Consider the following 26,961-nt stretch of genomic DNA (forward strand, 5'->3'; position numbering starts at 1 on the left):
GACCACGCCTTCACCAGGCTCTTCCTGACTCTCTCTGTGAAGTGACGGACAACCTCCAGCCGCCCTATGTGGGTCCCCCTTACGTGGGAGGAGCTGGATCTTTAGTTGGGCCTGTCACCCTCTCAGTGGAAAGAGGATGGTGGTGGGAGAGTCTAGATTCTCAGCTCAAGCCTCCCCCTGCCCCCTGCCCCCAGCGCAGAGTCACCTTAGCGGCTCCCCTGTTTCGTCCTCTGTAGAAGGAGGCGTTCGAGTCAGAAATGATGTGCTTCTATGCTGTGATGTGAAAGGATCGCGGCTCACGCTACACAAACTTCTCACCCCTCTCCCCTCGGTGGCCAAGCATTCAGAAAGGCCCGAAGACACTAGCGGGCTTAGCTGACAGGGTTTGTAGATGCTGAACGCTCCCTGGAGAAATGAACACATAGAGGCACTTTTCTCCTGGTTGTTTATTACAGTACGAAGAAAAAACGCACTGGTTGGAAACAGACGCCAGATTTCAAATGTAGAGGCGGCAATTAAAATGTGAGAAAAGTTTACAGGACAGTGGGTGTGGGTTTTCTATAACAGACACTTAAATATACATGACGATAATTGCAGATAGAAACCATCAAAGACAAAGCCCGAATCAACAATGAATGTTTACAGACCCATTTTCCCCCAGACCACAGAGCCTTACATCAAAACAAATACCGAAAGGCTTTAAACCGGGAACATCTCACCTCCACCCAGCAAGGTGCTGCTGGAGTAGTGCCAACCGTCTGAGGGATAAAGGGAGGAGACTCAAGATCCTCAGACGGTGCCCAGCTCACACATTACCTCCTTGCTTCTCCCAAATCCACAGAACTCTCCGGCCTCCGGGCAAATAATTCCTCTGAGGGGCACTTAACGATCAAACGGCTTGTGCTGTAATATGCTCGTCAGGAAGGAGCTAGCAGAGACTGAAAGGTTTGCGAAAGAGGTTAAGAACCACACAGGGCGGCAGAAGTTTTAGTATTTGTCAGTTTGCACAACACCTCTTGATCACATCCACCACTGCATCTAAAGCGTACGTGACTCCACCACCCGGTTGATAAGGTATGGCTGGAGTGAGCGACACAGTCTGCGTATTGGCAACAATGTAGAATAAACACAGACAATGCATAATGGACACAGCTCTACTGAAAGGAAAGCCGTCACTTTATTTACAAAGTCACAAAACGAAGTATAAATACTTCTGTCGTGAATGTTTAGGAAAACCATTTACAAAATGTTCAGATATGTACAGGTAGCTTGAAAAATCACCAGCTTTCCATTTCGTCACAGGTAGCGAGAGGGGTGGGCGTGGGCTGACGCCCCTCAATCGTAATGAGGCAACAAGCGTGTGGCTACGTGGGACCAGCTGCGAATTTGCTGTGGACTCACACCGCTCCCCGGAGTGATGGCCCCGTGGAGGTTTCTCTGGGCATTTAAAGCTCGCCAACATTCTGGGGGATGTGGCCAGCCTGCTCAGGGATGTGGCCGGCACTCTGGGCTGCGGCAGTCTGGGCAGCAGCGTGCTGTTCTAGAATGTCATCGATCAGCCTCAGGTTGCACACCCAGTCTTCATCTGGGCTCACGCCGGGGCCTTTCAAGAGAGCTTCGATGAAATCCACCTCAGTGCAGTCAGGGGGTGAAATGAGATCGTTCAGTGAGGCCTGGGGCAACAAGGCATAGGGTGGCAACTCAGGGGGGCTCCCCACGCTGTTGAAGGGACCAGGGGACGGGCTGGCAGCGACAGTGGAGGCGGCGGCGGCGGTGGCAGCCACATAGCTTGGTGGCTCGATGCCCTGGATGGGACTCACGGGCCTGAAGCTGGCCATGCCTTGCTGGAGGGACTTGGTGGCGTGCAGCACAGGCACGGGACCCCGCAGCGGGCTCTGTCTGAGGCTCTGGTGGCCCAGCAGGCTGAAGCCTGCGGGGGCAGCGCCCACCTTCTGGCTGGGTCTGCCTCCCGGGGCCACCTGACTGGGGGACACAACTGCCTGTTGTGATGGAAACACTGGGGCTCCCTGGGGGACTCTCACGGGGGCCTTGGCAAAGAGGGAGTTGCTATGGAAATGCTGCTGGATGCCATGGGCTGCTTGCCTCGGGGGTGGCCCCCTCAACACCGCGGTGCTCACAGCTGCTGCTGCTGCCGCCACCCAGGCAGCGTTGTGGAGCACGGTGGGCACTCTTGGCACGCAGGGCTGTCTGAGCTGGTGGGGACTCAGGGGCTGGCTGCCCAGGGGGCTGGGACAGAAGCCGGGCAGGGGCACTCCCGTGGGGGCGGCCTTGGGAATCCGCGTGCGCCGGCAGGTGGACCCGAGGCTGCCCGCGGGGTTGTGGCTCAAGCGCAAGGGTGTGGGAAACGGGGGGCTGGAGCTGAAAGTCCCGTGCTGCTTGCCTGGACTTGGTGACATCAGGGCCACGCCCTCCCGGCTCTGGTGCCTGGCGGGCGGGACCATTCCTGGGCTCAGAGCGCTCTGGAGGAGCGCAGCTCCGGGTGGCATCATGGGTTGGTTGGGTGGGGAGCTTGCCTTGGTCCGGCTACACTTGGAGGTGACTTGATCTTGGACGGCTACAGAAAGAGAGAAGTGGGGGTCAGTTCCAAAGGCATCTTCAACTTGGGCCGCAGCTGCTGGCGGGGAGCCACCGGCCCAGCACTGACCTCTCACCTTCCGCCCTGGGCTCTTCCCGAACATCCCCTGCTCCCCTGGTTCCTCCACCCTCAGCCCGGACTGCAGTTCTTGGAGGAAGCCCTCCTAGACCCCCTGGGTCTGTGCTCATGGCTCCCCCTCCGCCCAAGAGCAGATCATGTTGGACTGAAAATGCCAGTAGTTTGTAAGCTCCATGAAGCCAGGGTCTGGGTCTACTTTTCTACTCAGTATCCGTACGCAGGCCTGGCACCGCCCACCCCCTGAAGGATGCCCAGTCCTTGACACTGGCCTTTCTGGAACTTGTCCGTCCTGTCCCTGCGGCTGAAGTGTGCCTGACATGCCACTCCAGCCTGGACAGGTGGGACATTCAGCTGGTATCAGACCCAAAGGAACAGGGGTTTTTGCAAGAGAATGCAGGAGCAATGGGCCATTGCTGGCCACTGGGCTACAATGAAGCTGCCGAACACCTGTTGGAGGGCAAGCAGCTTCCCCCAAACCCCAGGCAAGAATACCCTTGGCCTGGTCCAATGTCACTATTGGCTGGAGAGGACTGCTTAACGCACGTTTCCCCTGCTAGTCCGGCAGAGACCGTGTCTGGTGTTTGGCTAACAGCTGTATCTGCGGCCAGTCAATGTTGATTACAGTCCTAGATGCCATGGGTGAATCAATCTCTTGAATCAAACAGCGATTTCAGAGTCATTAAGACTGAGCGTTTCACTGGGACTCTACTTAAGCTTTCCACGTGACGGATCCAACCAGGCTGCCCTGGAAGTGCCTTGCAGACCTCCTCTCTTTCCCTCAATGCTTTTCAGAAACATCTCAGTAACTGTTTCTGCTGGAATGAATTCTCCCCCAACCTCACACACACGCCCCCTGGCCCGCCCTTTCGAGAACATCGAGTTTAAGTGCTTACCTTGAAATTGACTCATCTGTTGGGCGAGATATGCACTCCGCTGTTCAGGGATCATTGCCATAAGACCTGATTTCTGCTTCTCTTGCTAAATAGAAGATGAGAAAGAAGTGTCAGATTAGGGATACCAAGAAATACTAGCCTTGGGATCTCTGTGTGGGGACTCAGGACTTGGCTTTGGTGTAGCAGAAAGCATGAGTGAACACACCAACACACACTCGCATGCATGCCCCACCCTCCCAAGCAAAACTCCGCAGGTATAAATAAAAGTAGGATTCTGCACCTGGGTTAAAAAACCAACTGCGACAGCGTAGGATAGGGCGGGAGACACAGAGCTTAACAGCAAGAGCACGGAGAAGAAAGATTTAGGCATTCTGGACATCCTTCTGCTCAGGATGGGGCAGCAGTGAGATGTGGTCACCAAAAGAGCAAATGTGACATTAGGCTGCATTAGTAGAAGCAGAGTATGTAGAAGGAGGCAGGTGACAGTCCTACACTACTCTGCCTTGGCCAGACCACGTCTACGGTGCTGACAAGAGTTTGGGCATGCCAGCCTCAGGGAGACCCAGACAAACTGGCCGCACTCGGAGGACACTAAGTGATGGAGGTAGGGCTTGGACTCCCAACCACGAGGGCAAAGAATGGCTGAGCGAACCAGGGATGTCGGGGCTGTCATGGGGAAAGGGCCAAGGCTTGTTCCAGGTGGTCCTGGCACGAAGGGCGCGATGATCACACGATCAGATGGACGCACTGGCCGACGCCCGGAGTAGCCACTCAGTCCCAGCTTCCCTTCGCTTGCCTGATTGGCCGCACACGGGCGATGGGAACGGGCTCCCGGTCTCCATCCGCAAGCTGGGTGGGCAGGGGGAGGAGCCACGTTCGATGGCTGCAGTCCCAGCCCTGAGGCTGGGAGCCGCTCAAGGGGACAGCCGCGAGCCAGCCAGCTGAGGGCCGGGAGAAGGCACAACTGGCCCCAAGCCCCTCAGCCGTTCGGCGCCAGGCTGTGACTGGGCCCCAGGTCTGCTTCCCAGTCCAGTGCTCACCCGCTGCCGCCTCTGTCCCCTTCTCAAGGAGTCTGCTTCCTCGTGCGCCACCAAGCAAGGCAGCTCTGTCGGGGAGCACGCCTCCCTGAGTTTACTTTCGGAACTGCGTCCCCCGCCCCCCAGATGCCAGAAGACTTGACCCGACAACACAGGCTGCCCGGGGCCTGCTTCTCTGCACTCGGAGGGCCGGCGCTTGGGAGAGAGCCCGGCGCCCAGGCCTGTCGGGCAGTTCTCGGCCTCGGTTCCTGCCAAGGCAGAGAGGACAAACACGTGGCAGTGGGCGGACCACACCACAAGCGATGTCAGCTTCCCGCCCTCAGCCTGCTTCCTGTCCGAGCTCTTGCCCCCCTTCCCCCGGGGCTGCTGGGAGGTGGGTGCCAGGGATGTCGCTCTTCAGCCCTGGAGCTGCTGTCTTCCTGCTAAAGCGTGGGGTGGGGAGACAGGACCTCAGGAGCACAGGGGTCGCATGACCACCCAAGGCCACCCCATCGGGAACTGGGGGAGCTGGGGGAGCCCTGTGCTCTGCCTGAGCTGCTCAGGGTGGGCAGGCCTTTCTGAAGGCAGCCCTCTCACCTCTGTTCTTGCCATCGAACCTCCCACCAGCCCTAGGAGATCTGGGTAGAAGACCTATGGTCCCAGCTTACTGACGTGACAACTGAGGCTCACAGAGGGTAAGTGACTTGCTCAAGGTGACACGGCTGGGGAAGTGCAGCGTCTCCTAACTGCAGATCCACTGCTTCTGCTTCCCCAGCCCGCTGCTTCCAGGAACCGGCTCCTGTGCTCTGCTGTCTATACCAGCCCTAACTCCATCCCCACCAGCTGCTCCATTAGGTGCATCAAATAGCAGAAAGTTGTACGGAGTGGGGGAAGGGCAGGTGGAGGCTACAGAGTGCGACGAAAGACAAAGCAGGGGACAGGCAGAAGAGTCCAAAGGGAGGGAGGTAGAGAGGAAAGACGCCCCCGGGGCCTGGGAAACCAAAGTGAAGGCGAGGCTGGGGCAGAGGTCAGAGTGGAGGAAGTGGGCAGTGTCTGCCAGATGAAAGGGAGTGCTTCTCGAACGGTCCACAGTTACAGGGACAACGGGATGCTGGCCGGCGTTCATCCAAGGAAGCAGAGAAACCCAGAGGATCCAGAGTTGAAGCGCGAGTCTGCGGAGCGGCACGGCTACAGAAGCTGCCGAGTCCGAAGGGCACGGCCGACGCCGGCCTGGGGTGTCGCCGTCAAGCAGGGCTCTCTTCACGCTGCTGGGGCATCGGGGGGGGCACCGCCAGCCCTCTGCTCCCGGCCTGTCCTGTTGTCCCTGGCAGAGCAGCCAGAGCATTCTCTCCAGGCCTCCCGAGGAGGCTGCTTCCTTTGTTTTGCAGACAGAGGCCCCCATCCTTTGTTCTGAATCAATGTGCTCCAAAGATAAGCCCCAAGAAAACAGTTGTTGCCTTTTGACACTGACAATTAGAATCGTTGGAAAATGGAGAAAACAGGAAATGACAAATGTTTTCAGTGACCAGGAGGAAGCAGCGGCTGAAAGGGGCTGCTTAGTGATGGACGCACTGAAGGATGGCCCAGGCAACCTGTGGCTTTCCACCACCGTGGTCGTGGAGGAGCTCACCCAAGGCCTGCCTTTCCTAGGGCTGCGGTCGGCTGTCACGGAGCTGGGTGCTGCTGTACCGGGTGACGCCGGCGGGGCGGCGTCGGGTGGGCCTGTGTGAGCCTGGGTGTGCTTCCCCACGTGGTCCCCGGAAGGAAGTCTCCCCAGGAACGAGGGCCCTGGCTCCTCCTCCCACCTGGCCAAGGGGCCACCTTCACAGACAGGCCTCGGCCAGGATGGTGATCCAGGAAGTCCCGGGGCTGCCTTTCGAGGAACTTCCTGCCGATGCCCCAGGAAGCTCTGGGGGCTCACCTGAGGGCTAGCGTTCACCTGCGGGTGCTATAGGCACAGGCAGGACAGACGGGCAAAGGGCCGGCCCGAGCCCCAACACAGCAGAGAGCCCAACACTGGGCCCCCCCAGGGAGGCCGGGCCGCCCTATGGGCCTCACGCTTTGGCCACCACAGGAGGATGTCTCCTGTGAGCCCCAGAGCACGCACCTGACGCGTCCTCTCCCCACTGCAGGCCGAGAACAGTCTCATTACTGATTCAACCACTTCATGAGACCCAGGGACGCTCTAACTGGATGGGGATGAGGCAGAGGCAGATGCGCACACAGGGTTCCTGCGTCTTGGGCAGATTCGGCCTGAAGTTACTTGCCCCACGATCCCCAAGAGGAGAGCATTCTGACTGGGGAGGGGATCCAAGGGAACAGCTCTGGGGGAATGCGGGGATGGACGTGAAGCCTTATTTTGTGCAGCAGAGTTAAGAGAGGGAAGGAGGGGGGAGGGAGAGAGACGGGATGACAGAGAAGGGAGAGAGTGAGGGGAGGGGGAGAGGGAGATAGAGAGGAGGAAGAGGAGGAGAAAGGGGGAGGAGGGGAGGGGGGAGGGGAGGAGAGGGAGGGGAGGAGGGGGAGAGGGGGAGGGGAGGAGGGGAGGGGAGGAGGGGAGGGGAGGGGGAGGGGAGGAGGGGGAGAGGGGGAGGGGAGGAGGGGAGGGGAGGAGGGGAGGGGAGGAGGGGAGGGGAGGGGAGGAGGGGGAGGTGGAGGTGGAGGGGAGGGGGAGGTGAGGAGGGGAGGTGGAGGGGGAGGGGAGGGGGAGGGGAGGGGAGGAGGGGAGGGGAGGGGAGGAGGGGGAGGTGGAGGTGGAGGGGAGGGGGAGGTGAGGAGGGGAGGTGGAGGGGGAGGGGAGGGGGAGGGGAGGGGAGGAGGGGAGGGGAGGGGAGGAGGGGAGGGGGAGGGGAGGGGAGGGGGAGGGGAGGAGGGGGAGGGGGAGGAGGGGCAGAGGGAGGGTTTTTCTTTTTCCAGCACCAGGCAGCTCCTTGCTCCCTTCCCAGTAGACAAGGCCCTGGGTGCCCCACGCAGAGCCAGCCTGCCACAGCAGAAGCCACTCGCCTCTGTGTTAAAGGGTCAAAGGTTAGCGAGCTCCAGTGTGTGGGCTGGTTGGTTGTTTCCTCCTCCAATAGGAAAAGCACCTTCTTTTGTGGTTTTGGGAAGGCAGATTTGGAAACAACTCACCCACTCTTGTGACTTTTCCTTTGAAATGACGGGAAGACAGCGTTCTGCATGGAGATCTGAATTCTAGGGACTCCCACACGCCTGTGGATGGGGACTCCTCAGACCCGAAGCCCTGTTTGAGGGGGCGTGGATGCTCTTAGGCTAAAACTCTCCTCAGGTGTCCTTCAGAAACGGGCTGCCCACAGCGAATGGCAGGCCAGCTTCAGTGTTTCCTAACCCCCGCTCCTAACTCTCTGAGCCCGTGACTCAGTTTCTCCAGAGTGCCTCCACATGGGAGTGCTGAGTGGGTCATCAGGCCGCCACTCTTCCCTGCGGACCTCAGAGGCCAAGGCCAGGGCGGGGGGAGGGGCGGCCACACACCTGCCCTTTCCTCGGGCCTCTGCTCAATGCCTTTCCCTGCCCGGAGGGCAGCCTCCCTGACTCCGGGTGGGAAGATATAGGGTTCACCTGGCAGCCCGGTGAGCCCCTCTGTCAGTCAGCTGATGGACATTTCTCACGGGTCTACCATGGGCCAGGCTCTGTCACAGGCATGGGGTGGCACTGTGTGTCTCTACTCTCATGAAGCTTACAACGGAGGGGGCAACTGACAAGACGCAAGCAATCAGTCACAGAAAGTCATTGCCAATGGTGGCGCATCTACTAAAGAGAACACGACAGAGTGACGGGACGGGGAGTTGGGCGGCACGGCAGAAACCCAGGCGCAGACCGTGGGGCCCTCAGGGCACATGGGAACGTGCCACACCCGGACGCCGGGGCGCCAGTGGCCTGCTGAGGTCTTTCTTTGACCCTTGGGGCCTCTGGAGCAGGAGACAGGGACCACCCGCACGGTCATGATGCTGCCCTTGGGTTTGAACCGATCTGAAGCTGCCACCGGGCACTTCACAAAATCAACGCCATCGAAAACGACTTTTCTCTTTTCCATTTTCTGCCTTTGCAGTTGACCTCCAGCTGTACGAACTCTCTCCTGACTCCACCTCCATCTCGGCGGTTTCAGGGCTGCCTGGTCCCGGAAGGGCTGGGTCTACGTGCTAGGATTGATCTGGCCGCAAAGGAAACAAATGTCTTTGCAGCTTGCCTTTCTTCTTCCCCTGGGGAGCCTGCATCCTCCGTCTCACACTGTGTCTGGTCTTCCTGAGTCATGGCTGAGCTGGAGGTCCTGTCCCTCAAAGCCCCCCGAGGTGGGCCCAACTTCCAAAGCTTCGTAGGGAAGATCTGAGGGCCAAGCCTCCGCCCGCCCCCCACCTCCAGTGCAGGGTGGAAGGCCTGGCTTGGCTTTGAAGAGAGATAATAAGATGGGGAAATGAATTCTCTCGAGGCAAGCTAGCTTGGATCGCTCATTTTTTGCGTTTTGGGGACAGGGAAAAACAGGTCAGACCAGGGTGGAACTCAGAGACATCCTGAGTGGACGATGCCCCAGTCCATTTTGTTAATTCTGTTTCCCTGGCAGCTTTGTACTGGACAAGCCGGAGAGCACCGTGAGAGCACACAGAGAAAAGGGGGAAGAAAAAGAGAGAGAAAAATCGATAGCCCTTGAATGGAAAGCACTGCTTGTTCTTGCGGGCCGAGGCAGGTGGGATGGGGAGAGCGAGGCCTCACGTACCGAAGCAGCATTTCCATTAAAGGCCAGAATCCCGGAGGTCCTTTCAGCCGGATGAGCATCTTCTGATCACTATCACTCAGCCAATGCTCATTTCTCTAGCTTTCTCTGCAGAGAGGTCTGACTGATATTTCATGCGCCAGAACAACAACTCCACGAGCCCAGTGAAATTCTCTGCAAAGGCCCGCTCCGGCTGGCGTCCACCATCTTTCTCTCATGCCCACTAACGTGACTCCTTAGGGCAAGTCAAGGCATTTCTTTGAGAATCTGGGCTTCCTTCTGCTTGCCCTCCCCCGGGGCTACCAGTCCTCCAGTGGGGCGATCCAACTTCCCACTTCTTGGGGTGCGTGAGTCCCAGGTGGGGTCAAAGAACACCTCGGGGTGCGGAGTCCACAGCAGACCGCTGGAGGGAGAGGCAGTTCCCGAGCGCCCACCGGCTATGGAGCAGGCAGGCACGGGGTCGGGGCGGATGTGGGGGGTGGGATTCGGAGGTGCAGAAGCGCAGCCCCTGTGCCCCACGGACTCACAGCCTGGCCGCAGGGACAGACAGGCAGGGAATGAACTGGGGTGCTGGAAGGCCAACAGCCGGGAGGGAGCAACTGCGCCCAGGGCGATCACCACTCAGTGCCCCGAAGATGAGGCTGAGATGCCGGAGCAGTCTGCTTGCCTGGGTGGTCTCTCTGCTAGAAATCCCTCCTAGGTGAACAGAGCTTTACGGGCCGGGCTGTCACCTCCTCTGTGCCCCCCAACAACCCTGTGCGGCAGGCGGGCAGGCTGAGCAGGGGACCGTGCCCAGCTGACAGATGAGGAAAGCGAGGCTGGGGGAAGTGACTTACCGACAGCGTCGCAGCTAGGCAGTAGTGGAGCGGGCACCTGCCTCCAGGCCTTCGGATCCCAGCCGCCCCAGGGCGCTGCCTCTGAGGTACTGTACGAGGAGGTGACTCGGGCCAGCTCCTGAGCAAAGGAGCTGCCGGGCAGGAAGGACTCACTCCCCAGGGCCTGGCAGGATGGGGGCTGTCGCCCGAGGCTGACCTGGGGGGGCCTGGCTTCCCCAAGCTTGCAGGCTTTGTCTACATGAGTCTACAACAACCATTGAAGAGTCCATCAGCGGCGTGGCCACGACATGCCTCTGAATGCTCCTGTCACTGCCCTGACCGCCTAGCGGGGTCGTCTGGGTGCTCGGTGAGACACACCAAGTGGTCTGGGCCAACCAAACCCAACAGCTTTGTGGTCTTGGTTGTCTTGGGTCACAGACTCCTTTGAGAATCGGCTAAAAGCTATGGTCTCTCTCCACAGAAAAAGCACTTACGCTGGTGTCTCCCCCTTCCCAGCCCACCGACATCTTACGTATAATCTCAGGGGTTTTCTGGACCACTTACTACCCATCCGTGGGTCTCAGTTAAGGAGCCTCTGCCTCCATCAGTCACTGTCTTGTTGGAAATGGGAGTCAAGCTACGTCATCAGCAATGACCTTGACCAATCCCGATCCCTCCCCACGCCCCTCCCCCCCCAGAGCACACCATTCTAAACTGGTGTGTAGGTACGTGTGTGTAGACACATGCTGAGGAATCTGCAAAACCAAATGGTGAGTGCAAAACCAAGCAGTCATGTGGAAACCTCACAGCAGCCCAGCCCTGAGCGGCAGCCCTCACTGCACTTCACCTTGCCGGGGCCCCCACGTTTCAGGACTTGCGTGTGAGTGGCCCCTCCCCTTTCCGTCATATTTTAGAAGGCAGGGATTTCACCCGAATTGAACATCTGACCCAATTCTTTTAGCCAAAGGCAATTAAAAACCCTCACACTTGATATCCACGTCACAGGAAGCCTCAAGACTCCAAGGAGCTGCCGAGACGGCTCTGACATCCTGCCGAGCGCAGCGAGCGCTCGGCCACAGGGGTGCCCAAGAGGACCAGGGGGAGCCTGCCTTGAGGAGAAGGTCTTTCTACGTGAAGCAGCCTCTTCGTTGTCGTGCTTTTAACACCTGAGCTTTGAGTGATCACCTGTGTCTATCAAACAGCCCGGTCGAAAGGGAAATATTTATCCTCCGAATCTAAACAGTCGGAGTCAATTCAATTCATGACAATAAACACGACTAAGTGCCTACCGTGGGCAAGCCTCTGTGACGGATGACAGGCCAGTAGATATTTGGATGCCGTAGTTGAATTAACGATTAAAAACTGCCACCACTGAATTTATCGAGCGTTTGCTACGTACCAGGCACTAACCCAAGTGCTTTCAATACTCAGTCTCACTCAACACTTGCAACAGCTGTATATGAGGCAGGAACGATTACTGTCCTTATTTTACAGAGGAGGACACTGAGGCCCAGAGAGGTTAAGGAAGTTGCCCAAAGTCACACAGCTAGTTAGTAGCAGGGGAGGATGCAAATCCAGGTTTGCCTGGTTCCCAGGTCCACATGAAGTCTGGCACGGTGTGTGCATGTGTGTGATTACCTTGTCATATGGAAAACAGGCTTTGAAATGTAGAAACTGTTCAAGTGTGTCATTAAGAAAAGTACAGGCCGGATTTTACAAGGGATCTCCAGGCAAAATTTTAAGAACACGTTATAAATACTCAAAGATGGGATTAGGAAGAAAACCTAACTGCTTGGAGAGCTTTAGAGATGACACCCCTCTCCCCAGAGAAAAACAGAACCAAAAAACCACGTGAAATACGCTTAGCAAGTGAACTCACTGCACGTGGGAAGGAAAACTTTCTTTGCCATTCTGACGATAAGCCAACTACAGAGGGCCCGGCGCCCCTCCCCTTGGGCTGGTGCATTCGTGCAGAGCTGAGCTCACTGGCCACCTGAAGCTTCGCTTAGTCAAGCTCCAATTTGTCCTTGGACCAAGGTCATCTCTACAATGGACTATTCTTTGTGCCTGCATTCCTAGCGCCTTGATAATTCAAGACACTATTTTATAGCCATGTAGGAGTTTTTACGATCCCGATATGCAACTATTCCTAGAGGTCTGATTCCTTGCCCACCCCGTGACGACACAGACTGAAAGCAATGAGTGGGGCTTATTCGTAGGGAACTGAAGCATTTTAAGCTTTTGCTCAGGAATCCCTGGTAGCTTCATGTGACTTGTAGGATATTAGTGACGGGTCAGGAAGCAAGAACCCCCATCAGCATGAACATACGCTCACAGCGCCTCGGTAGTTCATCAGGCAGAAAAAACCCTGCAGATGGTACATGGAAATTACCAGCAGCAGAAGATGCCCCGACGGTGCGGGCAGTTCTGTTTCGGCGGCAGCTGGGAACGGGGCTGCAGCCACCCATTCAAGTGGAGCAGAATGGGAGCAGGCGCTTCGCGGACCGGTGTAATCCTTGGTTAAAAAAAGAAAAGAAATAAACTAGATGAGATTCAGTCTTGACTCTGACCGACAAGGAGCTTTGTAGCTGATGCTCGTGTGTCTTCTCTGTTTTATTTACTTTGGAAAAGAAACTGCTGTTACGCGCCCTGTTAAGTGGGAGGTCCAGCTTCCAAAGAAAAAGTGGTTGGCACTTTTCAACGCCTAGAGGTTTCCACACATAAGGTAAACCCACCTCTGTCTTTGGAATCACTGAAAATCTCAGAAAAGCAAAGCCAGTCCATGATTGGTGGGCATGATTACTACCTCTCGGACTGGCCGGCTCCGCGTGATTCCAAATTTCAGATGATCAGACCCTGGGATGGATAGTGCCCGATGCTGGTGCCCGATTTCACGGAGCTCACCCCCACTGGGCTTCCCGTGATCGCTAGAGAACTTGCTGGAACGAGGTTGTCCCTGGGTCCCTCTAATGGCTTGCAGCCACTTAGAGCCCCAAGCACGTCCTGCTAAACTTTGCAATTAGGGCTCTTTGTTCCTTGGCCTCCTGCCTTCTTGGCAGGCAGGTTTCCTGTCCCATGGTGTCAGGTACACTACCCCGCAGTCATACCCATGTCCTTGGAGTTCCCCAGACAGGCTGCCGCCCGCGTTCAGTCCCCTGTGATCGCGCTCCTTGCTTCGGTAGCCCAGAGAGCCCTTTCTCCAAGTTTCCCGTCTGGAACCCCGCATGTCCTTGGAGATCCACCCTGGGAATTCTGCCTCTCCTTTGGTCCAGCTCCTCTGGCTGACTGAACATCCTTGTCGGGCCAAGTCTTAATCATCTTTAAATCCCTCTGGTGCCCAGACAGTGCCTGGCACAGGCAGAGGGTTCAGCAAATATTTGGAAAATTCAACTGACTGTATCTGTTATGAGCTTGGCACGATATCCCAGGCGCTCGGGATATGCTAGTCCAGTGAGCACTGTGCTGGCTTCTTTTAGGGATGAACGTTAATGATAAAAGTGAGCCTTGACCCTCATTTTAAACACATTTACTCATCTCTTTTCAACGCCGTTGGGTTAATAAAGCCCAACAGGGATCATCACACCGTGTAAATAACGTCAGCTAACATTTACCGCACTAACCGTGCACACACACATACATTTGAGACTGTCCCCAGTTTACAAGACGAGGAAGTGGAGATAGCTTTACCAGGCACACACAGGAGAGTGGGTACAGACCTGGACCTGATTTACAGAGTGACTAAACCCAAGCAACTGCTGGGTTTGGGAGAAGAGGCTCCTTCTCTGCGCACGGAGAGAAGCAGTCGGTGTCCTTCATCTACACTGGAGTGACCATGCTGTTGGCTATTCTGTGACCTCACCGTACAGCAAATGGGCTGCGGTGTAAGGCGCTCAGATTATGACTAACCTGCACAGACACTCAGACGCTTTGCAAGAAGCGGGTACCTGCTCTGGCTTTATCAGTTATTGACCGGATTCGATCTCGGTCCAGTCTTCGCCGTGGAGGTCGGAAGGAAATACACGCGCATTCACAAGGTCACAGTTGTGTACTGTAATTCCACTGGCTTCTGGGAGCTCGTTGATGTCTAGACTTACTCATCCTGAAAGTTCAGGCAACAAATCCTGCTTCACTCCTCCTTTGCTTTACTAACCGTGTAACAGAGGCGAGCAGAGAGAGCCCACAAGAAGGAACTGGAGACTTGGTGCGTGTGCCAGAGACTCTCGGAGGCCAAGGTCACTCACGGCTGGGCTGACTTCAGAAGCCAGCCCCAGCTGTTCAAGCCACGAGTGAGATGAACACGCTAGGGTACTAAATGCTACGCAGATAGCTCAAAGAGGGCAAGGCAGAGCTGCGGAAGAAGCTGGGTCTCTGGGCAAATGCATGAATGTGCAGACTTGTCAAACAGAGGTGACAGGAGACGACTTCGTAAATGTGAAGTCATGCTTTGGGAAACCAGGGAAGTGTAATGTGAGTCAGACTTCTTGGCCTCTTACTTGCCATTACACTACTTGGCCAAATGCAAATGCGATTTCAATATATCGCAAGCATGCATCTATTAATAACACTAGGAAAAAGCTATACAACTCAAGCCTGAGATTTTGTAAGAAACAGAATCGTAGAAGCTCAACAGAGCAGCACAGTCCCACAGAACCTTGAGATGATGCTGAGTCATCCTCCCAGAAAGAACAGAATGCTCTATACCTGCGCTGTCCAATACGGTAGCCACTGACCACATGCGACAATAGAGCACCTGAAATGTGTCTAGCGCACATGAAGAACTGAGTTCTTAATTGTATTCACTTTTAATGAATTTAAATAGCCACCTGTGAATGCTGGTGACAGTAACGGAGAGCACAGCTCTTCACCATACTGGCGAAGAGTGCAGGCTCTGGAGAGAGAGGGTCTGCGCTTGAATCATGGATTTGCCACTTCTTAGCTAGGTGATTGGGGGAAGCCACTTAACCTTTCTGTGCCTTAATATTCTCATCTGTAAAGGGGAAGTCATAGGAGTGCGTCATTCAGAGAGTGGCGGAGGTTATGAGGAGTCACCGAATTAACTAACACACGTGTAGTGCCTGCGTGCTGTATTCTCTGAAGGTTAGTCAGTGGTAGTCTTAATTAACAATAATACCTCTGCCGTGTATCAAGCCCTTTTACAACGTTCCAGGCACTGTCCTGTGGGAGGAGGTGAGCTGCACGTCCTTCTATTCCACCATCTTGATCCACTCCTCCTAGAACTGAACATGCTCTAAGGCGTGGTCTGGCCATAGCTCAGCGGAGCTATCACTTTTCCTATCTCTTGGTAAAACAGACTAATAATAATAATAAACAACGATGATAATATTAGAAACATTTATTGAGAACTTAATCTAAGGCACTGGGTTCAGCCCTTCCCTGGAGTCATTTCAATTACTTAATTCTTAGAACAATCCGAAGAGGGAGGCACTGGTATGATCCCATTGTAAAGATGAGGAAACTGAGGCACAAAGAGAAAGGTTAAGCAACTAGCTTGCTCGAGGTCAATCGTTAGTAAGTGCCAGGGCCTGGACTAGAACCCAGACATTGTCTGACTACAAAGCCCAGGCCCTGAGTTTTGCTTGATCCAATTGCCCAACTGAAACTTTTGCTAATGTGATATAGAGGCAGACCAGCAGCAAGAAGATTCTGGAGTGCTGCTAGGGTCTCACAGCTGTGCAAGGGCTGCTGGGTGGGCTATCGTGTGACCCAGGTGTTGTCTTCCTTTTGTAACAACTGTATCCTAAAATGAGAACTCCAAGCTGAGGGATTTCTGTTCTGATACATGTGGTACAGGGAGTGGGAGGGTCACTAGAGAGATTCTGCAAGAAAACCTCTAAGGTAAAAGTTTGTAAAAGTTTCCTTTCAGCTTTTCTAGACTTTTCCTGTATAAATGTGTATAATTGACCTCCCTATCCCACCCCTCCAGGCGGTCACAGAGCACCGAGCTGATCTCCCTGTGCTATGCGGCTGCTTCCCACTAGCTATCTACCCTACGTTTGGTAGGGTGGGACGGGGAGGGTGGGAGGGAGGGAGACGCAAGAGGGAAGACATATGGGAACATACGTATCTGTAGAACTGATTCACTTTGTTCTAAAGCAGAAACTAACACACCATTGGAAAGCAATTATACCCCAATAAAGATGTTAAAAAAAATCAAATAAGCTTAAAAATGTAAACATCACATTTAAACTTGTAAATTTCACTAAATATTTCAAACTATAATTGCAAACTTAATACATCTGGTTTTGTTAAAACTTCAAAAAACTGTGTATAATTGAATGTTAGTATTTCCAAGTTTAAATGTCTGGAGCTGTTTTCCGTGGGGCATTTTTGCAGAGTGGCCAGGGCTGTGCCCATCATTGGTAACGCTGGGTTATAGACAAGGAAGACTGCACGTCTGGTCAGGCTACTTGGGCCCCTGGGAATCAGCCTACGAGCAAGGTGAGGTCAAGGGCACTGCTACAAGGAGCGTCACGGACTGGGTCAAAGGATACCAAAGCTCTCGAGAGTCCAGAGCCTCTGGAGCCAGGCTCTGACAGCTTCTGCAAGGCTCCTATAGTCTCATGATGACGAAGGTGACGATGATGAACAGCTACCGTGTCCAAAGCATAACCCTTCTGCTTATGCGCACCGAATCCTCCCCCCATTCTGTCCAGTGTCTCCCCACTGCGTGCAGTAAGCACTGCTGACAGGCCCCGGGGTTCCAAAGAAGCCATCCGACTGACCGTCACATTCAGGCAACCGAGGAAGGGCGCGGCAGGATTTCCTTTGGAGACTTCCGGATCGAGACGGCAGACCTAATGCATGCACCTAAATTCAGTCCCTCGCAAAGCCCCACTAAAAGTCCTGTGAGGGGTTGGCCTGGTTTGGTTTTCAAAGACACAATCCTGCAAGGATAAGGCGAATGCATTAGCCCAAGCTCAAAGGCAGCTAGGCCAGGGTTAACTGACTCCACGGCCCCAGGGAAGCTGAATCACAGAATGGCAGAGGGGAAAGTGGAAAGGCAGCTTGGTCTACGTGGCAGGCTCAGGAAAAGCAGCCCCAGGTGGCCTCTGGAACTGGCAGGTGAAGTGCACGTGGGTGGCCAACACAGTGAGGCAGATGCCTGGATGGCCATCCCGCCTCCACAGCCCTGGGTATCTGCCTCTCCTCCTCTCTGGCAGAGATCTGGCTTGACCATTTGCTGCTGAATTTCCTGCTCTGTCTTCCACATCCTGCTGCCCGGATTTGCTTCACCCCACAGAGGTGTTCTCTGTTGACCTCCACCTGGAAGCTGGAGGGCCTGGAGGCAGGCTGTGGCGAGATAAAGCCCTCGGGCCAGATTCCTTCTGTCTGTCCGGTACCACGCCCATGACTCCACCAGGAGCCCTGACGGCGGTGGGCTTTACACATGGCCGGATCCGTGGTACCTTTAGTCACTGACTTCCCTAAGAGGGGAGCAGCTTCTCTTCTGGAAGCCTCCACTGAATGGTGGCACCGTGACCCTTTGCTGCCTAAGCACCTAGATGGTGCCTGCCACTTGGTTCTTCAAAACAAATCGATCGCTTGTTGAAGAGCTCGTGAATAAGTGGTGGAACTACATAGAAAAGCAAGAGAACGTTGGAATCCAGATAGTGGTTAATTCTACCAGAAGGGGCACATGGCAGCAGGGGTGCGGGGTCTACTCGGGGGTCGACCATGTTCATATAGGCCTTGCATACTTTCCTGTATCTATGTCACGTTTCACAATAAAAGGAAAAAGCCATATACACAGCTTAACGCCAGTCATGTGAAATACATATTATGGCACAGAAAAAAAATAATGTGTATTCCAGCATGTTAACAGCGGTTATCCCTGGCTAATTTATACATTGTATATTTATGTATTTTGTTATCTCATGGGATTTGTGTTTTCGCTACACTTTTCTGCATTTTCAAAGTTTACTACAAAGAGCATATATTGTTCTTGTAATCAGAAGATCCTAGGGGTAAAGCAGGAATAAAGACGCAGACCTCTTAGAGAACGGACTTGAGGTTATGGGGAGGGGGAAGGGTGAGCTGTGACAGGGCAAGAGAGAGTCATGGGCATATACACACTAACAAACGCAGTAAGGTAGATAGCTAGTGGGAAGCAGCCGCATGGCACAGGGATATTGGCTCGGTGCTCTGTGACAGCCTGGAGGGGTGGGATGGGGAGGGTGGGAGGGAGGGAGACGCAACAGGGAAGACATATGGGAACATATGTTTATGTATGACTGATTCACTTTGTTATAAAGCAGAAACTAACACACCATTGTAAAGCAATTATACCCCAATAAAGATGTTAAAAAAAAAAAAAAAGAAGATCTTAAAACATATTGAAAAAAGACAAGGTCTCCATCTAAGATTGAAACTGGTAAGGATGAACACGAAAGAGATGGGACGACCCATCTGTGGGAATCTATGCAGAAAATAACGACCTAAAGAGACTGGTGATGCCCCTAATCTAACTAGAATGAGCTCGAAGGTCACCAAGGAGCCGTGGGTAGGTTCCTAGCGTTGGCACTCAGATAGCTGCTATCTCTCTCTGGGAAGAGGGAGGGCTTCTAAGATACTGTGAGTGTTCTATTTCTTAATCTGTCCTGGCGGGTACACGGGTGTTGGTTTTATTATTTTGTTTTATATGCTCCTCTGTAGCTATCCTATAGATTAAAAAACAAACCAGGACTCATGTAAGTAGAAAATATGATGGTGTGTCAAAGGAACAACAAGTTCATGTAAAATCATCATCATTTAGGTTAAAAAAGTCACTTTGGAATTTAGATCTTCTTTTCTTTTCTGTTGCCGATCCCAGATCTTTCTGGAGATGCTCCAGTTGCTGGGGAACGGGGTGGGATCAGCACACTCTTCATGGGGTTTCGGGTGGCCTGGTGTTGACAGTCTGAATTCTTGTCAGGAATGCCAACCATTCCAGGGCTCAGGATTTGGGGTCTTCCTTCTTCCCTGGAAGATTTTGTCCATATAGATACACAAGCAGGTATTCCAATGACAAATGAGCCTGTGCCTTCCTGCTACGCCTCTCTCTCACAGCAACCTGGGTTTTCTTCCTTCCCCACTGGTATGGGAGCAGGGCATCATTCTCTGCTTTCCTTTTACTGAAGGCCTCACCTTCTGTCTTCTTCTGACCCATTCTGTCTCCCTGGGGCTAACTCCTCTCCCTACGACCCTAACGTGCTTTTCGTAACTCGAGGGAAATGAGAGATCACCTACTCAAGTCATCTTTCTCAAGAGGAGAAGGAGAGGGCCCATGGTTTGCTCAAGATTACCAAACAATGGCTAAGCCTCACCCTAGGAAAACCATCTTCCTGATCACGTTCTCTCCCCTGCCAGGTGAGCATTGGTGGTTGCTGGGGACGGAGGGGAGTGGGTCATGGGGTGTTATTGTTTCATAGGGACAGAGTTTCAGTTGTACATGACGAAAAGAGGTCTAGGGATGGCTGATGGTGATGGAGGGCACAACAGTCTGAATGTACTTAATACCACTGAACTGTACTCTTGAAACTGGCTAAGATGGTAAATTTGACATGATGCGTATTTTACCACAATTACAATATTGGGGGCAAAGAGATCACCAAGCAAGTTAAAGACAGAGAGGCCGAGTGTCAGAGAGACCTACAGAGAGCGTCTATCCGCACTGTTTTGCAGGGACTCAGTCTCTGAGCGTGGAGCCCTGCAACGCCACCCTCTGAGGACCCTGGTAGGTATGGACCCTGAGTCTCATGGTAGGGAAGAGCCTTGCCCCAAATCAGAGAAGACTAGAACTCACCACTCCAGATGCCCAGTCCAAGGTGCCTTCCGAGTCCTGACCCAACTGCATCGCTCTCTCTACCCGACTCTCTGAAACCTCTGCCTTCTTTTTCTTGTTTCATCTGGAAGCGAGAGCTTTCACTGCGACGGCCTCCACCAGAGGCCAGCCGGCCTGGTCCTCAGCATGTCCAGGAGCAAAGGACAGTCTCATCCCCCTCTTCTCCGCGCTGCCCTCCACCTTCCAACCATTTGGCCTCTGCCCTCCCCAGTGCCGCTCGCTTTACAGTTCTGCCGTCCTCATAAACGGCCACTTAACCCAGATGACACGGATGTAGGTCAACAACCTGGACTCTGAGAGTTGTCACGTACTGGCATAGGAGAGGGGGCTCTTTCCCCAGGGAATTTGGAGGACATTCCCATCCGCTTACAGCAAAAACCCATCTACTTGACTTGGCAGTAGGTGAGCTGAGAACTAATGGAATCGGGTTAAGCCAGGAGCACCAATCAGCGAGGAGAGCAGTGAAGGGCAAGGGAAAGTTCCAGAGTGGGAGGCAGGAAACCCGAGGTCTAGGCTTAGCTCCTTCGTGCACTCGGCAGCTGGGTGGCCTCAGGTAAGTCATCTTATCTCTCGAAGCCTCAGCCTCCTTACGCAGTAAGTAGGGATGACATAGCGCCCGCTGCCAGGGGCTGTCGTGAGGACCGGATGAAAGGACAAGGGGCAAGTCCCCAATATGGGGCTCAGTGCAGTGTATGCAGTTGCGAGGGCCAGTTCCACCCTCCATCCCCACCCCGACTACTATTAAGAGCTCTGGCCTGGAAGTCAGGTGACCTGAGTTTAGTCTGGGCTTTGCTATTCATTTTATGAGCTTAAGGAAGTCCCTTTCCCTTTTGCGTCTGCTGAGATGATTATGTGGTTTTGTTTTTGTCCTTTGTTCTGTTCATATTGTTCATCACATTGATTGATTGTCACAGGTTGAACCAGCCTTGCATTCCTGGGATAAATCCCACCTGCTTATGGTGCATAATGCTTTTCATATGTCACTGGGTTCGGTTTGCTAGGGTCTTGTTGAGAACTTTTGCATCTCTGTTCATAAAATTTGTTTGTCGTCTACCTTCTCCTTTTAAGGTCTCAGTGTCCCCATCTGTAAAATGATGTAAGAATTCTCCATGGGCCTGGCTGAACCTTTCTTGGAGTTGCTGTCTGAGACTCCTCATACCCAGTCTTCCTCTGTCCCACAGTCGTCACAGGCCACCTGCTTTGCGGTTTGAGGCTCTCCCCACCTTCTCTCTTTTTTTTTTTTTGTGGTACGCGGGCCTCTCACTGTTGTGGCCTCTCCTGTTGTGGAGCACAGGCTCCGGACGTGCAGGCCCAGCGGCCATGGCTCACGGGCCCAGCCGCTCCGCGGCATGTGAGATCTTCCCGGACCGGGGCACGAACCCGCGTCCCCTGCCTCGGCAGGCGGACTCTCAACCACCGCGCCACCAGGGAAGCCCTGGGCTACATATCTTTTTTGGTGACTTTCCTTCCTTGCCCCACTTATGAATTGGTTGTTTTGAAAAAGACAATGGGGAAACCCCAGACTAATCTGCTTTCCAGGGTTCCTGGCTAACTTGGGCGTTAGTTGGGCTCTAGACTGTCTCCACCTGCCCAAGTCCAGCAACTCTCAGTAAACACAGCACACTTTGTCCTGTGGAGAAGGTTCTGGTCTCCACCATACTGCTGTCTCTCCTTCACCAGGGCCTTGCAATCCAGCAAATGTGTGGATTATAGGACTGTTCAAAAGGAAGAAGGGCTCCGGGAGCCAGACAGACCTCCTTTTAGTGTGTGCTCATTCAGTGAGAATGGATCCACCAGTGACATTAAGTGTAGGCACAGGCTTCAGAGTCAACATCTGCAGGGTATACTTCTGGTCAGTTTGTAGACTTCATCTGCTTTCTCTCAATAAAGAATTTTCAGGTTTGGTTGAATTTCATTATAGTAGGGAATAATAGTAGGGAATTACAGCATTGGGGATAATAATAATAGGTAATAATAGTAGGGATAATAGTAGGGACAATAGTAGGGAATTACAGCATTGGGGATAAAAAGCGTACGAAGTTCATATCTCATTCCTGTATCTGAAGCCACCCGTCTGCTTCAAGATGCAGAATTTGTGAGCCCAGAGTCTGAGCCAGGAGTCAGGAGACTCGGGCTGTTGCCTGGGGCCAGGCATTTATTTCAGGGCCTCGCTAGACTCACACCACCCCAGGGGGAAAATGTGGGCTTCGCCCAGACCAGCTCTCTAGGCCCTGCTGGGTGGGGCATGCTGTGAGCTGCGGGGGCTTCCACTGACTTCACCCAAATGCCTAGCTCCAAACTATGGGTGTGGGAGGGGTGAAGCTGGGTGTTCAGGAAGCCGCTGTCTGGAGAGAGGAGGCCCAGGGTGCCTGGTAGGGAGACACCTAGTTCCCAGGTGCCAGGTTCCCAGAGAGAAGGCAGGAGGGGTATGAAAAACTTGGCTGTAGTTGCCAGGGACTCTGAGGCTCTCTATCCGTGTGTTTGTTTCTTCTGACGGCTTGTCTGTTTCGTTCCTTTGGAGCAACCATCACTGCACACAGTAGAACGTATAGTATAGACCGTTTGATAGCTTTCCTCGTAATAAAATACGGTGGCTGGAATCTGCTCACAGCCTGCCTCTTATAGCATTCGTGCAACACGTATTTACTGAGCACCCACCAGGATCCAGGCCCTGTGCTGTGATAACACTGGTGGATAAAGCAGAGATGGCGTCGCCCTTCTAGAGCAGGCACGTTCGTGTAATGGAGATCACTTAAACGGGATTTGTAACAAAGGTGGTAAGTGCTATACGGGAACACTGCAGAGAACAGGCAACAGGAGAACCCAGCCTGGCTGGGGTGAGGGGTTAGTTAGAGGAGGCTTCCTGGGGGAACTGAACTTTAAGCTGTGACCTGAAGGACAAAGAGATGTTGTCCAGGTGAGGGGGTCCTGGGCAGACAATTGGCAAGGTTCTCAAGTCAACTTTAGCTACATCACAGCTTCACCCAGTGCCACTCCTATCCCAAGACCTGATGGATACGCAGATTACGTAGGGAGGAGGCTTTCAAAATGAGGCCTAAGGATCTGGGTTCTCCCTGGAAAAAGGGCTGCTTTCTGGAGTCACACGGAGTCAACCCAAAGAACATCGTGCTGCAGTGGATGGGGGCGGGGAAGACGGATGAACAGTCTTCGTATTTCTATTCCTAACTTATTAAATTCAAGAAAGTTGTTGGTTTTCCTGAAGCCTTAAGCCCACTTGCGGAAAATCAGATAACAAACCGAAGCTGGGGGTCTGAGATGTTCTTAGCTATTCACATGGTAGAGTAGGGTGTGTCCCATTTATAAAACAATCTGTTGTAAATCAATGTAGAACGGAAGAGGTAGCTAAGAAAAAGCTGAGTCCCAAACGTCAGAATCAGCAGAGCCTGCGGGACTCATCTACACCAGAGGTTCTCAACGTGGGAGTCGCTGGGCCAGCAGCAGCTGTTAGAAATGCACATGTCTGGGTCCCACCCAGACCTACCGAATCAGAAACTCTGCAGGTAGAGCCCAGGACTCTGCACTTTCACAAATCCTCCAGGACACACTCCAGAGAGAACCACTGCTTTAATCCAACCTTCTTGTTATACAGAAGAGGAGACTGAGACCCGGAGAAGCAAGGAACCCCTAAGCCCGTGGATGCCGGGCTCGTGACCACCGTGCGCTGCTTTCCAGTTGCTCCTTTCCAAACGGGAGCTCCTTTTTTTTTTTTTTTTTCCCTCCTGTCCTGTACTTCTGCTTTTTCTCTGCCAAGGTGAGCGCGATGGCCGGGGGTCCCAGGAACAGGAGGGGCTATGCTCTGACCAAACTGAGGGGATGGCACGACATCTGCAGTTTCTGGATTGGAACTGAACCCCTCTGGGGAGGGAGTACATAGGTTTTCTGGAGGAGTGAGCATTTCGGGAGGCACGTGCATGGGAAAGAGGGAGGGTATGGCTGTGGATGGCCAAAGAGGTCGATTGCAGCAAAGACAACTGATGGTTAAGCTGGCGCCTAGCTCTCTTGCTCTCATTGCCTTCCACAGTTTCCGTTCAGGCGGCCTCACTTGCCCCACGTGCCTATGTGCTTTGGGGAAACCTCGCTCCACCTGGGCTTGCAGAGGCTGGGCACCGAGCTCCGCTTACACGAAGCAGAATTGTAGGCGTGTGATCCATTCAGGCCACTGAGCCCAAAGTGCCTGAGGCTTTCTGGGAAAGACACCTCTTTGCTCTTCTGACAGAGCTTCTCAAACCAGCTCTCTCTTCTGCTCCCCTGGATGAGGGCAGGAGGAGGCCTGCAGCCCCTGGAGGTGCTGAGGGCTATCATGTGCCCACAAGGGGGAGCCGGCCTGAAGACGAAGCCAGTGCTCCGGAAGGCCGGATAGACGGCAGGGAGGAAACGGCATCCTTGGTGACACTACCTGAAGTTTGCCCAAGAGCCGGCCTTCCACTTACGGGACTCAGTCAGTTCCCTTTATTGTTGAAGTCAGTTCCCTTTATTATTTCCTGCTATTTGCGACTCAATACATCCTAACTGCCAAAGACTCTAGCCTGGCCCCTCAGACCTTCACGACGTCTGCGTCACACCTCCAGCCTCACGCTGGAGGACAGCCCATCTCTGACGATGAAGCCTGGGGCCTGTGGGACCCTGCTCAGCCTTGAGTCATCTTCCTTTACCCACAGACCAGTTCATCTAAAGATGAATGCTTAAGCTGTCTGTACAACATGATCAAGCAAACGCATCGAGTGCGGATCCCACATTGCAACCTTGGGCTCTTCGCTCAGATCTCAAGTGTGGTACTCAAGCTCTTAAATACTCTATTTTGCATTAGTTGAATGTGATCCACGTTTTAGCAGCAATAATCTAGCTTAACAACATTATGAATTCCTGGATCAAATTCAATTCCGACGCTAACTCGAATATGTACTTTGTGGTTTTCTGTGAAGAAAATAATTGATGATCCAAACTGGAATTCATCTATAGCAAATTAGCGGTGCTAGCTCCTAAAAGCAATTACTGGCACCGAACTCCTAAATTTTTAAATCCCTTGAAAAGTCCAAGACCATACCAGAAAGTCGAGATTTGATTTCAGAGGTAATAACTGTAAACAAAAATATTAAAAGCCTGTAAGAGGTGTTGGTGACTCGGGTGCTGATGGCTCTAGGAGGGTTCATTCTCTTTCTCAAACCCTAGTCCAATATTATATCAAAACTTTATCGATTAGCAGATATACACTACGGTATATAAAATAGATAACCGACAAGGACCTACTGTATAGCACAGGGAACTATACTCAATATCCCGTAATAACCTATAATGGAAAAGAATCTGAAAAAACATATATAAATGAATCACTTTGCTGTACACCTGCAACCAACACAACATTGCAAATCAACTATACTACAATAAAAAAAAAGGAGTGCCAAAAAAAACACCCTTGATCTACTGCAGAGTGGGAATGACCTTCCTGCTCTCCCCTGCGCAGGGCTCATGCACCTGGAGCACTTGGGTCAGTCCAGTAAAGCCTTACCCACCCAGAGGGCCTCACGCCAATGCCCTGTGCTCAGTTCAGAGAGAAATAGTCAGGAAACGGGCAGAGAATTGGGGGTGGCAGGGAAGATTCAGTGGGAACATCCCAGTTGTCTTTAAACCTCTGAAGGGCTCTGAATTCTCAGAGAGCATATTGGACTACAATGTCTTTTTTTTAATTTTTAAAATTTTATTTATTTTTCTATACAGGAGGTTCTTATTAGTTACCCATTTTGTACATATTAGTGTATATATGTCAATCTGGACTACAATGTTGATCAACCTCACGATTTTGTCATTTGTTTCCAAAAATGGGGCATATGGAGAAGGATTCTAAACTCTAAACTGGATATTTGTTGCTCGCAGCGGAGTCTGGTCAGTTCCTGAGGCCATGAGGTCATTCCGATAGTCGGCTGACATAGTTTCATCAAAGGATGGGTCCTCTGTTGCAATCCTGCCTTTTGCAGTGAGGATGGGGTAACTACGGCGCTTGGAAGAGCAGTACTGCCCACCGGCTGCTGAGGAAAGGGCCAGGCAGAGCAGATCTACATGATGCTGGAGCTCTAGGAGTTCAGAGGGAATCGGCAGGGTCAAGGCCGTTGCCAGAGGCTGCCCTTTTCAACCCCATTCTGCTACTTTGATCTGTACCAATCTCGAACTATAACAGCTGATATAGCAATAGGGGACATCAGGAGATCTTTCTGGAGGGTGCCAGGAAGGAATCTCTGTGATGTAATTATTCTGCTAAAGAAGACACTTCCAAATGAAAAGTGAATCAAGCAAATAGAAGAAGCTAACAATACAGCTGTCAAAATGACAAAAACAAACAAATCAAAACGAAACCCCCAAAGATCATTTCCACAAAGGATATAAAAATCTGTGCTCATGAACTAGTAAAAAAAAAAAAAAAAAAAACCTTTTAATTCTTTTAAACCAATGGGGAAAGCTTATTCAAATACAACCAACTGTTCTTATAAGTTAACATTTAAAGTCTGACAGGACAAGAACATACACTGAGCAGCCTTCAAAACTGAAATTGATTGGGTTACATTAGGAATAACAGTGCTGCCCCAGAGCGGCATAAGCGAAGCTGAACTGGGGAAAAAAGCAATGGAATGAGTGGCCTGAATTTCTAAGCCAGCTTTTTTTTTCTTTTCTTATATCATGTGCTGCTATCATTGTGGTATGTGAAATAGCAGCCAGAGGTCTTGTTTGTCCTTCTAAAAGGCATGAAACAACCGCTACCGCTGCAACAGAACAACCAGTGCAAATTACCCCTGGAGATCCAAAACGGTGTTATTTGTTAGAGTTTGAAGAAATCAAATGTATTCAGATAGTGCACTTGTAGAATTGTAGGCAAGTGCCTGTCCTCGTGCTGTTGGCAGACAAGAGCCCCAACTGGACCAGAAAATGTCTCACGGTCACAGTCACGGGGTAGGGACCCTGCGTGCAGAGGCGGAGCTCTCCCTTCAG

The 26,961-nt window shown here is 52.8% G+C and overlaps 1 protein-coding gene across 13 annotated transcripts in view; it reads right to left on the reverse strand.

Annotated features, from left to right (window-relative positions):
• Positions 1–438: 438 nt before the first annotated feature.
• The window catches only part of MAMLD1 (mastermind like domain containing 1), a 117,248-nt gene continuing 90,725 nt past the window's right edge, over positions 439–26,961 (reverse strand). For 6 of the 13 annotated variants that reach the window (XM_060292183.1, XM_060292184.1, XM_060292185.2 and 3 more), the window contains 3 exons: positions 12,514–12,636; positions 3,568–3,652; positions 439–2,575 (listed from right to left, as the gene is read on the reverse strand). In XM_060292183.1, the coding sequence (XP_060148166.1) occupies positions 1,446–2,575; positions 3,568–3,652; positions 12,514–12,636 (1,338 nt within the window). In that variant the 3' untranslated portion in view covers positions 439–1,445. Of the gene's footprint in view, positions 2,576–3,567; positions 3,653–10,142; positions 10,387–12,513; positions 12,637–26,961 lie in introns of all 13 variants that reach the window. The other 7 variants (XM_060292190.1, XM_060292192.1, XM_030846957.2 and 4 more) reach the window with 2 other exon arrangements.

The sequence above is a fragment of the Globicephala melas genome, chromosome X (assembly GCF_963455315.2).
Source record: "Globicephala melas chromosome X, mGloMel1.2, whole genome shotgun sequence".
Lineage (NCBI taxonomy): Eukaryota > Metazoa > Chordata > Mammalia > Artiodactyla > Delphinidae > Globicephala > Globicephala melas.